Below are 15,617 nucleotides of genomic sequence, written 5' to 3'. Positions count from 1 at the left end.
CTTTCCGTCTCTTTGTTTCGCATAAATGCATTTCGATAAATGTATTTCGACATGCACGCTTGTTTCCTCCCAATGTAATGCATAATAAATCGTGTGTTTAATAACCGCCCCACACATGTAAAATAACGAAAGTGTAATCTACTTTTCAAATATGCTATGTTTCTTAATTTATCGGATATACCACGGTATTTCTAACTGTTGTATAAATCTATATAAATCTACCCTTTCCAATGGAAATATATCTATAAAGATTTTAAGGAATAGAAATTATGTAAAATATGAAAGATTTTAAAATATAGAAATTTGATAAACAATAATTTTATTATAAATGATACATGTAGGTTCCGTTGTTTCATACATACATATACGTTATTACAAATATATTCAGACAATAAATGGATATAACATAAATATATTATATTTATATATATTGTTCATATAAGTACAGATCTCTTCAATTTGTTACATCTTAGCCGCAGTTAGTTAACCCTTTCGCTCTTTAATTCGGTAACACTTAATAAATGCTGTTGGCCCTTTTTCAATCGAAATGTGATTCATTTGACGATTGTATAAATTTATAATTGATGAGAGCTTTTATTTTATTATTCGCTATGAAGTTACTAAAGGCTTTCTTTGTAAGAATGTTTTTGATTCGTATAAGTTTCTAGCGAAAGAGTTACGTTATTTGAAGACACGATTGATTATATTTTATCAATTTTAGCGTAAACGGAAGAAGGCACATATAACATGACAAATATGATAGTGTATAGCTTTATCGGTATTTTACATGCATTGAAAACACAATTTCTTTTGTCTACATGTCATATACTAGCTTGTAATCTACATTTATAGAACACAAATATTAAGCAAAAAATTGTTCTTCAAATAAAATGTCTTGAAAATATTTTTTATTCTTTGTTATCAAAATTCGGAAAAAAATGATTGCAATGATTTTTGAATAACAGTTTTATATTAAATGCAATGATCTAAAATGTTGCTGCTCAATCGAGTATTGACATATTACAAGAAGTAAATTGTCTTTCATTATGTTACATAAATATTCTTCAAATAGCAACTGTTGAATGACACATTTATTCACATAACTATCATTTCTTGTTCTTTGTTCAATCTATTATATTTATTTAAATATATCTTATGAACAAAAACTTTTATACTATCGAGAGGGTGGCATTAGTCATTTACGATTATACTCTATCTTGTATATCTACAATGATCTTATTAAAAAAATAATGTTACTATCAGTGAATTATAAGTAATCCAAAGTTTATTAGAAATAAGAATAGAATGTGATATCTTTGAGATATTCTATAGCTACAAGTTTAAGCTTTCGTAGCACGATTCAACATTGACAATCGAAGTTGGTGACTGTAACACAAGACCAGCAAGCATTTCAGCTACTTTCATAAAAAATCGAATAACACTGCTAGCCTGTAAAAGATCTAAATCTCTGATTAAGTTTTAATTGCATTTATCGCAAACGAACGATGCTATAACTTTTTTATAGGTAGTCGCAGCGTTTGAAATGAAATATTTGCTAATAACACTGGTAAATCGATATTTAATCTCTACTCGTTTATACTCTATATTTTGGTATACAACATCACCATCTGTGAAATATAATATAAGTGTACGTTCGTTGACAGTCGAAACTCGAGATCAACCGAGGTTAAATCGGCTTCAATGTACGCTCGAAAACTGGAAACCTAACGAATAACTTCTACAGAATAAATTGTTTTTTTCTTTCTAATCTACCTTGTACATCGAAAGCATCGCGATATTTTTCGTTCGTGCTCTGAATCATCGCGCGCACGGAGAAACATGAATTTTTTTACAATTAACCAGTTAACAATATTTCATTGTTGTTCTAGTTGGTTCTTTGTCTCATTCTATTTTCATCATATTTCCTTTCCTACGAAATATCTATATCTATACAGTCAGAAAATATTTATCACGTGTATAATCACTTTTCAAGTTTTTATGAAACAATATTTCGAACTTCGAACTTAATTCGAACTTTCTTTCTTTAATTACGATGTTTAGTTCTGAGTTCTGATTTTTAGAAGTAAATCTTTCAGTAGTTCACTAGTAATCTTATTTTTAGTTTTAAAAAGACTTTCTTTATTGAAGGTAAAGTAAAAAGGTACTTTCTTAAATGACATATTAGTAGAAAAAATTTGAGTGTTTTTAATTGTATACACTGCATCATTATTCTATGTCATTATTTCAAATTGAGATATCTTACCGTCTATTAACGTGTTTGATAGTTAACTTTTACAATAAAGTGTTATCTATCATTCTATCTGCGATATAACTTGACAAATGATCATATATAGTTAAGAAAAACATTGCTAAAGTCGTCGAAATGATCTGTTCTATTTTTATACCAAAAATTTTTTTGAAAGAAATTTTAGATTTGAACCAATTACAAACTACATCCCAGTGGCTGTAAAAAACTCGAGACGTAAAAATAACAAGAATTGCTGAATAAAAACAGTCGAACAATAGAAAGCTTTCAGTTATTCGAAATATCCCAATTTTTAAAAATTGAGATAAAAATTTTGTACTGAACATGAAAGCAAAGACACAGAATATTTTTTGCATCTAATATTTAAAAAGCTGGCCTCTAATCATAATCTTTCAAGTATTACTTTTATATATATATTGAACATAGTTCTGTTAACATAATTAATCAAAGCAGTCACAAATTATTCAAGGCATCGATGATAATGTAAAATATCCATAGAATGTATACAAATATATGATTAAATGATTATTTAATTACTTTGGCCACTAATGTGGGTGACTTTTAAACCTCCTACCTTCCTCGTACCTTCATCTTTTGTTTCCACCTGGAAGACGATATAAAATCCATCGCAAGCTTTTGTTTGGACACATTCGCGGCCAATAATTTTGCGAAATTCCGAAAGTAAGAAAGCGTAAATTTCTGCAATTAAGGCAAGAATAAAAATTAGCAATATTTGCTTTAATATATCTATCGTATTTCATATCATTTATCATTATTAATTAAAAATTATTATTTAGTTTAATTTATTTCGTATTTACTTTAATTTATTATTAATGCAAGAAATTTTTGTTTTCTTAGAAACATTAATATTTAACCTTTTTAGTCATGAGAAAGGTATCGGTATTATGGCCGTTAACATTGTATTATACATTCAACAAGTTATGAATTTATTACCCGTTGATTTGTGCTGCACCAAGCATTTCTTCCGGTTTTTTCATTACATTGAACGAACGATGAAATTTCTACGAGGACCGAATAATATTAAAAACAATAAAATATTCTGTTCGAACACATTTTATTGTGCGCTCTTACGGAAAGTGCACGAAGAGAACGCGTGTTGTACATTGCAATTGGATTCACCAATTCGTTTACTACCTATATTCCAATCGAACTCAACAACACTGAGTAATTTGTTCGTCTTCATTGGTAATATCTGCTAGATAAAAACGGTGATATTTCAGCAAAAAAAGGAAATCAGTCTTTTTTTAGGTCTTTAAAAATGTTATTAATTACAAATAAATCTACGCGCACCCCTCCCCCCCTTTTTTTATAGCCATACTCGATCAGAAACGCGTGATACACAAGCTGTATGAAACACGAACCCCTCGGTTGTTGATCGTTTATTCCTCCGTTTACCGTTTTATACTTTTTACAAAAGTATATGACGATTAATCGAATTGATAATCGTTTGCGGAAAGCGTTTAATCGACTTTGTAAACAGTGCGATACAGCTGAAGCGTTTGCACGATCAAAGAACAATTTACGTTCAATATTTCTACGTTTAACATCTTTCTTAGTACTGCCAATTAATTTCACACAAAGGAATACACACGTACACACTTTTTATTCGTTCCACAAATGACAAGGTTCGCTTGGTGAACAATATAATTTATTTTTATCACCGTAAGTAACGTTTATGAGACTATTTAAGGGCAAATTCTGTAATTGATCTCACTTTTATCATCACTTAACAGCGATTTCACAAGATTTCTTGTTAATTCGAATCGTAAAATGCGCGAGATACCATATATTTGATTTCGAGATTGAAACACATTAATGAATGTCATGAAGGTAATTAAATTCACTGCTAATCAATTTTTAATGAAAATATAACGTTGCCCTTTTGTTCAAAATGAGTCCTCGGCTTCGTCAGTGTCGATCAATGGCACTCTCTCGTAACGGAGCACGGTACTCGTCCCGGATGGCTTAAACTGCTAAAGCGCCATGCTTTTGATCTCGTTCTCGTTTACCTGACCTTGGGACGAGTCCTCTACGAGTCCTTCGTCCTCGCCCTCGACCTCCTGCTTGTCGATGCAGTAACGGCAACGCATCTTCGCATCGTCGCCCACCTGCACCAATCGCGTTATGATAACGAGCGTCGTCAGGCTGATGACGAATGAGCCCGATGGCACGATGATGGCGATCAGCAATTCCGTCCGTGTCTTATTCAGGTCAAAACGTGCCACGACTAATAACGAGTTGTTCTGTAACAAATGACGTTAGAAGCCGCGCGGGAAATATCGGAAGTAGGCACGTTACGTAATTGTTGATTACTCGTCGTTGAGAATAAATGTGAAATAACGTGCCCACGATCTGCTTCGATTATGATTTTTCAGTTTGAAACGTGGAAATGATATATGGAATGAAGATTGGAATCTTTTCTACTTGTATTTACTTGTATATTCCTAAATATATTTGTAGGAATGCGAGGTTTGTATGAATGGTAACTGTAACTGAGTTTTGAGTGCTAGGGATAAGTGGAAGTATTAAGTGCTTGGGATTAGGGTGAAAGGAGGAAGCGTAGAGATCCAAGGCTTTAGGTGGACATGACCGAACGTATCTTGCGAATGTCTGTGTAATTTTCGTGGACTGAATGAAATAAACTGCAGAATAGGCAAGGAGATTGTAGGATACATATACAGGGTGGTTGGTAACTGGTGGTACAAGCAGAAAGGGGGTGATTCTACGAAAAAAGAAGTCGAAAATATAGAATAAAAATTTTTCGTTTGAGACATTGTTTTCGAGAAAATCGACTTTGAATTTTCGCTCGGTACGCGTGCGGTATTTTATAACTGATCTCACTGTAGATCGTTGTCTCGATGGAAAAATTAAAAAAAAAAAATTAAAAAAGAAATTTTTATTCTACATTTTCGACTTCTTTTTTCGCGTAGAATCACCCCCTTTCAGCTTGTACCACCAGTTACCAACCACCCTGTATATTATATGGAAGATCCATAAAATCTTGTGTTCTATCTTGCCACGCATTGGATATTACACTTAAGAATTATTTTTAATCTATATAATTATGATCTTATTTGGCGTTAAAATTGATTTCCAACTCTGTTCTACATTTTTGCAATGAAAGTTTTTAAATATACATAATTCATTTGTAAATTAGATAGATAGGCAGCATAAATAGTAATTAATTACATAAAATGATTACATAAACTTTTAATCAAATGTTAATTGATGTATAGAAGCATACACTTGTTGTTAGTGATAAATCGTCCCAGGCGATATTTACTCTCTAATTACCCTATGTTGAAGGGAAACATCAAATGTATAATATATGATTGCTACACATATGTATGTACCATATGTGATACATATCTATAAATTTCTCCTGTATACTAAAATATAGCTACGTAATAAAACGGTAGTTTACGATTTCTTTGATGTATTTTTCATATCCCTTTATTGAAAGGGTGTAAAAAGCATTGATACATATACGGGGTGGTTGGTAACTGGTGGTACAAGCAGAAAGGGGGTGATTCTACGAAAAAAGAAGTCGAAAATATAGAATAAAAATTTTTCGTTTGAGACATTGTTTTCGAGAAAATCGACTTTGAATTTTCGCTCGGTACGCGTGCGGTATTTTATAACTGATCTCACTGTAGATCGTTGTCTCGATGGAAAAATTAAAAAAAAAAATTAAAAAAGAAATTTTTATTCTACATTTTCGACTTCTTTTTTCGCGTAGAATCACCCCCTTTCAGCTTGTACCACCAGTTACCAACCACCCTGTATATTATATGGAAGATCCATAAAATCTTGTGTTCTATCTTGCCACGCATTGGATATTACACTTAAGAATTATTTTTAATCTATATAATTATGATCTTATTTGGCGTTAAAATTGATTTCCAACTCTGTTCTACATTTTTGCAATGAAAGTTTTTAAATATACATAATTCATTTGTAAATTAGATAGATAGGCAGCATAAATAGTAATTAATTACATAAAATGATTACATAAACTTTTAATCAAATGTTAATTGATGTATAGAAGCATACACTTGTTGTTAGTGATAAATCGTCCCAGGCGATATTTACTCTCTAATTACCCTATGTTGAAGGGAAACATCAAATGTATAATATATGATTGCTACACATATGTATGTACCATATGTGATACATATCTATAAATTTCTCCTGTATACTAAAATATAGCTACGTAATAAAACGGTAGTTTACGATTTCTTTGATGTATTTTTCATATCCCTTTATTGAAAGGGTGTAAAAAGCATTGAAATGACGTTTTGACAATGCAAAGGCAAAGGCAGATAGAACAAGAAGATAGAAGATAGAAGAAGGCTGGTTCTTAAAAAATTTAGGATTTAAATTGCCAACACGAATGTTTGATGAAAAATAAAACAGCTTCCTCGTACAATTTTCTCTCTGTAGGTTTGACTTTTTTATGTTTGCCCTATTTTCTTGTTTCTTCCTCAAAGAAAAACATTATTCTCGGAATAAAGTTTAATTAAAATGAACATATTGCTTTTCATAAATCATGTAAAAGTTTATTTTTTAAGGATACCGAAATAGTTAATTAAATTCCAGGAGTTTCGTAATGTTATCAAATTTTATATTCTCGAAAATTTCAAAATTGGTTTTTACGATCTGAAAGAAAACTTAATTAAAAGGACAGCAGTATAGCAAAATACCATTAATTACAAAGAGAATTTTATTCCAAATAAGACATTGATTGATATTAATTTTGAATTAACAGTCATATTACCACGTTTCAGTTATTTTCATTAATTAAACATAACATTTCTAGGATATTCGTATAATCTCAAACGTTATGTTCCGTGATTTATTCCATATTACTAGTTTCAAAATACGTTAAAATAAATCAACAATTGCTAGATTAGAAATAACGAAATATGCGCGAAACAGAGGTTCATGCTTCTCCATTAAAAATGGATATAACTCGAAGCTTACTTGAACCATGGCGCGGAAGTATGCCGGAAAAAAAAGGAATAATTAAATGCATCGGGCTTCGTTGGACTCCGTAATTTAATTCGTGAAAGTGGAAGACGAGGGAGCCGATCGTTGAGAGCTGCGCGAAACTCTCTGTTACAAAATAATTTCGTTGAAGATCCAATTAAAGGAAACCGAATAACGAGTGCAACGGTAACGTATTATTTTTTGTAGAAATAAAAAAGAAGAAATATAAAAACAGTTTGCGTTGTTTAGGATGCAGTTCCACTCGAGTCATTCATTAAACCTTGCGTCTTGCATTGAACAAAACAAAGCAATTATTACGTAATATTTTTATTCCCATAGATACTCGTAGAAATGTTCAAAGGACGTAACGGTACATTTTCCCTGTTAATCTATACTTGAAAAGTTTAATTGCAGGAAAATTCACAGTAATTCTTGTTCAATGTTGCTTAATGCAATTTTCCACCAGCCAAAAGTTTTATTTCGCTTGATGCCGATTCTATCAAAGTTTGAGCGTATTAAAACATACCAGCCAGTGGATGGTTCGATTCAATTAAAAAGTTGATTAGGCGGTGTTGAAAGTACTGGTGTGTTTTTCTAATGAAATTAATCTTCTATACACCATGAGCCTTTGTTTCAAAGCTTTACGAAGCTTTTACGCGGAATATTTATATTAGAAAAGATTTCATGGTGGCAGGAAAACTCATTTCTTACTTTAATAACAGGGATACTACTGTAAAATTGAGAAAATTTTCTATAGAATCGTTCTTTATACGTATCTTATATAATTTCTTTCTTGGCTTTAGAGAAATAAATGTCATGCAGAAACATTAGTTTGAAGCAACAGGTTCTTAAAAGCATTGCTAAGCAAAGACTTATGAAATGGAATGTGTTCATTAAAGTCGTGTAAAGGCACAATATTTTTTTTTAAGAAAAATGATTTCATAAGAGAAAATTGAAAAAGCTAATTTTCAAAGAAAATGAGCTATTCCAGAAAATAGCATACCTTTATGTAGTAACAGGGGTATCGACTTTGTGCCGTCTGATTGTCACCATCCCGGCCATGAGTAGCAAGAAAATCTTTACATTCTCCTTTCAGGGTGTTGACACAGCCTTCGTAGTTGATATAAAGGCGGGAACTATTGTAAATTGTCAGCGATCGTTGTTCCGGCACGTAGACATTCGTAGGATCCACAGGGTATTGTAAGCTCTTTTCATATATATTCAGAAAGCTTGTAAAATTGATACTCGGCTCAGGTACTGGGATCTCCTTTAATAAGGTGCCATTCACGCAATCCTGCGTCCTGCGGAGAAGAAGCCAAAACCTGACTTACGAAACGACGTTATAAAATGTCATCACGTATTTTTCCCATTGTGTTTCCACTTCAGAAAATGTGGGAAAAATACTTCCTCTTTTAAGATTGGAGTTTCCTAATAAATTTCTTTTAGTAAATTAAGTAGTATGAGCTTGATAATAAATTGCTCGAAAACATTCTTAACATTATTTTACACAGAGTTTCATGTTGGAATAAGTCGGAGAAGAATGCGTATAAAAACGTAATACACAGGACAGAATAATGTTGGTAGAGACATTTGTAATAACTTCTACATTCAGAAAAAGTTGTACATTTACAAAGTTTTTGCTATCTAACATGATGATCTGAAAGAACAATATAGACCATTCGTACTGACATTTACTAATATACATGTATGTGTAAGTACAAGCGAGATCACGTGTAAGCTCATCTGTAATCGACAAATCTTTAATATCGACTTATTCGAAATCGAAGCTTCGTATGTACAAATAACCTGAATAATCCTTACACGTATATAATAATCTTTACATGTCTCACCCAGAAAACAAGTTGTTGACAAAGTGGAATAGTTTATCCAAGTTGCCTCATTTTCCTCATTGAAACATTCCTTCGTAAACACATTTCAAAAGAAATTTCGCTTGCTCTGACCGCGAATGCTTGACTACACATCTTTCGAAACGACTGTTTTTATTTGGTGATTCGGTGTAAAAATCCTGCCTCGTTGTTCCCTGGTTCTTATACCCGTCGACCGTTTTGACCCGGCGCCCTTAATGTGGGCGTTCGTAGATATAAAAGAAGAGTACAGATGAAGTATCGAAATAAAAGAAGCGAGGAGAAAACACACGAGCCAGAAAAACTCGAAAGATAGGGAATGAATCGGTGGGTAGAGCCGCAGGATCAATGGTTGCCATGGAAATACCCTTATCGGCGTCTTCTAGAGCCAAAGAACTAGAATATATGGAAACTACACGTGTCCATGATAAGTAAATGATACGGAAATGCAAAAGTACAGTTACGTACTTAAAGTGACTCACGAAAGCATTTGAACACATATCACAGAAAACTCTTATATAGTATATGTATTGTTACGTCGCGTGAGATGGTCCGTGCGACATCCTTCATTGTCTGAACGTCAAGGCCCAAAAAACTGAATCTTATCACTTTGCAAGAACCTTTAATCCTGCAAGTATTTTCGGTTTATAGCTGGTACTGAAAACAGTCCTTAGGTTTATTGCACGTTCTTACGAAGAAAGCGAGTAGTTACATAACGGAAAAAGTGGATACTTGTCTAACGAAAAAGCCGGTTTTTCCCATGAACAAGGTCACCCCCGAGCCACGTCAGTAGGAGGCTTCCTCCTCTAATCTTCTTTTATTAACGTTGGCTATAACCAATGGGCATTGCGAATCGTTACTCTCACTTTTCTAACGAAAAGTGTAAACAACGAATCCACGTCTTTAGTTCAAAAGACACATCCACACCGAGCTTTCCTCCGTAATCACACAAGAACGAACTTCTCTGGTTCTCATCACTACAGAGCAGTCACTTCATCTCTCTAAACTTGTGCTCTAGACTACAGAGTAGTCACTTCATATCTAAACTTAGTCTGCTCAATTGCTATTTCTGCTACATCAAGGAAGTCACCTTCAACTGTAAAGGCCTTGCTCTATTACGAAAGAACATTCAGTGCTCATCTATCGGAGTGTTATACTTCAAAGTATCGTCTACGACATTTATATCGTACATAACGGTGTAACTCTTTAGTGTATTAAATGTTGAAAATACAAATTTTATAACTCTGTTAATCGCAGTGTTATACCACATCAATCACCCCTATTATCCCACAAGAAATAAGGGGAACGATCTGTTCGAGGTGTTGATTCTTATAATTGTAAAGGGAATTTACAGACTCTCGTTGACGCGCTTCCTCGTGATTGCGTCTCCCCGCGAAAGATCGAAAATACATGTATACTATGCGTGTCATATAAAATATTTTAAAATTTCATCAACGTTTCACTGCAATGCTAGTGAAATTTCAGAATTTTTCGTGTAACACTCATAATATATTTATAACAAGTCTTTATAGTTGTTCAAATATTTCGATGAGCCACTGTGCATCAAAACCTTTAAGATTTAAATTTTAAGACCTTTCAGAAACATAGGTCTTCGAACGGCACTAATTTGATCGAAAATTTCATATTTACGGATTTGTATAAGATAATTTCGAAAAGCGACAACCAGTCCTATTGATGCAAATTGAGGTGTGAATATGACGCAATTATTTGCAAGCACAGTTCTAAGAATACAAATTGTAGCATAATTCACGGTAGCAAACATGTTTGTACGAGCTTCGCGATCAAAGAATTTCCATAGGAAGTTTCCAAGATCGTTCTGAGAGCCGATTGAATCGAATATTGACTTGGCAAAGTGCGGCAGATTGTCGCTTTATCGTGTGGGTTTGCGATCACCGAGAAATATCGCGACAGACAGCTTTTCGTTAGTTTATTGTGTTAAATTATTTATGTGTGTTTATTTCGTTAAATTATCGTTAATTTCTCCTGTTACGTCGATATTTTTCTTTCCGAAAACTCACGAATCGTCAGCACTAAAAGGAACAAAATGCACGCGACCAAAATACAGAACGAAAGGCTCGGACCGTTTAACCTCAGGGAGACATTGATCCCAATATAATCAAGAACGTCGATCTTCTCTAGCCGACCAACTGCGTTGTTCTAGACAGACACACTGAATAATGTATCAACTATTTAGATATTAATTCGATGCATTAAAAAAAATGTAATATTTACGCGTATTTTATTATTACGAGTGCCTATAGATCACGTAGTAAAACAAATAATGAAAATAGTTACCATTCTCTATAACCTTGGTTTATTTTTTTGACCACATATTAGGCAGTATGTTCATGTAAACACTCGATCAAAATCCAAATGCTTTACGTTGTATACTTTATATATCTTCGCATATTCATTTTTTTCACACTTATAAATATATGTCGAAGATGGAAGAACATCGGAGCCTCCCCTTTGGAACTTCGGGAAAATCCCTTAACACCGTAATTTAGATTCTATCATAATTAAACAATTGTCGTCATTCAATCTGATTGTATTTGTTCGAGATTTGTGATAGTGGGATTGGGCTCGAGGCGACAACCAGTGCGTCCAACGTGGCCGCAATCAAGGGATGAACGCTTTGTCCAACAAAGGTATGAGGTAATAGTATAGCTCTCTTTAAAAAGAAATAGTTGTAGCGGCACTCGACAGTAAACATTCCAACGGTTCCTGTCCCGTGGCTCGCCACACGCAGACCCTATTCTTGGGGTAAGATGATTACCAGATGTCGACGCATCTCCACAGTATATGTTCAGCTAGTCTAAGGTCCTGTTATAAATCTTAAGATTTAGTTAACTAAAATCCTTCAAACAGACAAACAGTCTTTGTTCCAACTACGAGAAGATAGGGGAAACTTAATTTTTACAAGAACGACGCTTCCCGCTAGCAACTTTCTCCAAGGGCGGATAGCATCCTTCTCTGACCACCAATATGAAAATTAACCAATTAGCAGTAACGTCAATTTCCCTTACTTTCCGGACGAAGGCTTTTCTCCATGAATCCGATGATCTCGTACCCTTAGACACACCCATCATAGTTTTCCTATACAGCGTCACCGTGACGGAGAGACACTCTCTCGCGTACGGTCTCATTAACGAGTTAAGTAACGTCTTTACGATCCGTGAATATTTCACGTCTTAACATATAGTCCAACTTAGACTTTGATGAAAGTAATAAATTCGCCATCCCGTTGACCGCGGATTCGTTATCGAATCTGAGGCCATTGTCATTAGTCTTACGAGTGCCTAATCGTTAATTGTCAAATCGGTTGTATCCATACTTGTGTTAATAAACTCTATCTTCATTGTACCACAACGATGGCTGATTCCAGTGGAGATTCATCAAACGCCCATAACCCTAATCCCAACGCTAACCCGACATACATAAACATCATTAATATACATTTCGCCTCGAATACAATTAATTTATAAAATTATATTTTGGAATTAAATAAATCATGTGAAATAACGTAGATGTACATAATATTTCTTTGAAATTAATAATTAAATAGAGTTGGAAATGGATGAAATGAATGAAATTAATTATTCAGTTAAAAATAATTTATTAGGGATGGATGTACCCAGATATCGAATTAATCTGAAGACATAATATATATATATATATATATATATATATATATATATATATATATATATATATATATATATATATATATATATATATATATATATATATATATATATATATATATATATATATATATATATATATATATATATATATATATATATATATATATATATATATATATATATATATATATATATATATATATATATATATATATATATATATATATATATATATATATATATATATATATATATATATATATATATATATATATATATATATATATATATATATATATATATATATATATATATATATATATATATATATATATATATATATATATATATATATATATATATATATATATATATATATATATATATATATATATATATATATATATATATATATATATATATATATATATATATATATATATATATATATATATATATATATATATATATATATATATATATATATATATATATATATATATATATATATGCGATTGTTTGCTTTCTGACGTCTTAATTACGTCACCAGACAGTTCTCGAACTTATTCGAACTAACTTGAAGCCGTTACACGAGTCTCCTTGGATTTGCATTCGAGATCTTAGTTGTCACGGAATGACGTCACTAAAAAGTATCGACTAAACGAGTGGCACAAGAGTACGCAACAGTTTGATTCATTGTTACTTGACCTCAAAATTACTCATTCATTACAGCTTTTTCATATTTATATAGTTTATCCGAGAAACGATTTAAATTTAATTCAACTTTTCATTATGGTTTACACTGTTCTGTTGAATAACTTCATTCAGGTTTTTTTATATGAGAAAGTTTCTTACATAAATATGTGGAAATAGTAAATATATAAGTTGAAAAATTGATAAAATATTCGCATTCTATAAAAGAGACCAAAAAGTAACATCATTTTAAAATTTGTTCGTAAGTCTAGTAGCCGTTTATTGTTACTCTGTACATCAGAGCAAACTAATAAGATCATGGTGAAAGATATTAGTCAAAATATATTTAACGATAGTAATTTAGTTTAATTGTTATTTCAATAATCTCGCCACATAAATGATTATTTTTGGGATATGAAACTCGTTCATTCTCAAAACTGTTTCATTGTTGCTATACGATATTTTTCACAAAAGAGAGAACCAATTACAAAATAATTTTACTTTGAAATACCCAAGTGAAAAAAAAAATATTACTGTATTTTATAAACCACAACAACTTCTATTTTTATTGGAAATAAAAGTTTCAACTTCCATCGTTTAACTAATAGTGAATAATAATCGTTGATAAATATTTACCTTACTTCGTTGGCTTCTTTGTTCACCACCAAACAGCTAGCAACGATACTTCCATTTCGATCGTCCCAAAATTCTTCAGGCGTAGTTAATCTGACTCCAAGCAGATTTCCATTTGCTTTGTTAAGGGCTAGGCCGCGTTGGCATTTCGCGGTGATGACGTCGTCATCTTGCATAAGGAACACGTTTACGCCTGACGTGGCAATATTCGGGCAATAACGATCGCAATTGAAGCGGCTTTTGATTTTCGTGCATCTCGAGTTCTGACAGCTAAAGAAGCCATTCAGCTTCATGTTGTCCTTCTCGCTGTCCACAACAATGCCGTCAGCCTTATGATGGCACAACATCAGCTCACTTATGTTGACACAGTGGCCAAGGCTGCAGTTGAACACCCCCGAAAGTACGCTACACTCGCTGCCATTGTTGCAGTTGTATTTTTTCAGAGACGCCACGTTCACCTGGAACAGGAGAATGCTTCGATTTCAGTAATTAGAATAATTGGAGTAGAAAGATAAAGAAGAAAGTAGACTACATTGATAGATAGATTTTGATTTGTTAAGTTGATGCATAATGATGGTAAAAAATGTTGAGGTTTTGAGCATATGTAGGTTTTTTGAAGAACCGTATATTTAAGTAGAATAATTTTCATATAATTTTATCTAATTTATGGAAAATATCAATTCTAGACTCATGAAATTCTTTCAATTCTTTTCAACAAGAGAGATGTATTATGCATATTTGACATGTATATATATAATATTCGACATCTCTAATAACTAATACTTCTTTTTTGGACGTGGAGAAATCCTCGTGGACATTCCGCTGCTGCTAATAATCAGTAACAGAAGAGTAGTGTCGGACTTACCGATACTACTTTACTTTAGTCTTACCGACTAAAACTCCACGATGACCATCCTAAGCGTATGACAGGGGTACTCCAGGAACCTCTTATGAATTATCTTCTGTTACACCCCCTTCCCGCGTTCTCTTGTTCGAGCCAATCCTAATAATTCTCTTACTGTTGAATTTGGTGTTAGGGAGGCCATTACCCCTAGCGCTATCCCCCCTTCTAGTCGTGGTCGGTTTGGACGGCGATGAAGCGGCCCTAGGCCGCCTGACCACCATCCTCTTCCATCGCGTTATCCTACAAGGGTGAGAGTTTTTCTTTCTCTCTCTTTCTGCTTGTTCCTTTGCGAACACAACTCGCTCGCAGAAGAGGCGGACAGCCTCGTATTCCTGTGGCCAGCTCAGCATCACTTCTACAATCGCCGAGAGGGGCAATCTTTCGCTTATGACGTGCCGCAGGGTGTAGCGGGACAGCTCCCACGCCGGACAAAGCTCCAGCGTGTGCTGCGCCGTATCCCTGTTCTCCCCGCAGTGGTGATAGATGTCCATCTTCTCCCGTCCGATTTTCCTCGGGTACTCGCCGAACACGCCGCGTCCCGTGAGCACCTGGGTCATCCTGTAGGTGAGCGGGAGGTC

General features: G+C 33.3%; 1 protein-coding gene across 2 annotated transcripts in view; it reads right to left on the bottom strand.

Annotated features, from left to right (window-relative positions):
- Positions 1-302: 302 nt before the first annotated feature.
- The window catches only part of LOC100748227, a 31,232-nt gene continuing 15,917 nt past the window's right edge, over positions 303-15,617 (bottom strand). For both annotated transcript variants that reach the window (XM_012389722.3, XM_033322674.1), the window contains 3 exons: positions 14,139-14,593; positions 8,280-8,577; positions 303-4,530 (listed from right to left, as the gene is read on the bottom strand). In XM_012389722.3, coding sequence (XP_012245145.1) covers positions 4,261-4,530; positions 8,280-8,577; positions 14,139-14,593 — 1,023 coding nt within the window. In that variant the 3' untranslated portion in view covers positions 303-4,260. The remainder of the gene's footprint in view (positions 4,531-8,279; positions 8,578-14,138; positions 14,594-15,617) is intronic.

Source organism: Bombus impatiens, unplaced genomic scaffold, assembly GCF_000188095.3.
Source record: "Bombus impatiens unplaced genomic scaffold, BIMP_2.2 scf_0653, whole genome shotgun sequence".
Lineage (NCBI taxonomy): Eukaryota > Metazoa > Arthropoda > Insecta > Hymenoptera > Apidae > Bombus > Bombus impatiens.
The sequence above is the reverse complement of the archived record's forward strand: the minus strand, read 5'-3'. Positions and strand labels throughout refer to the sequence as shown.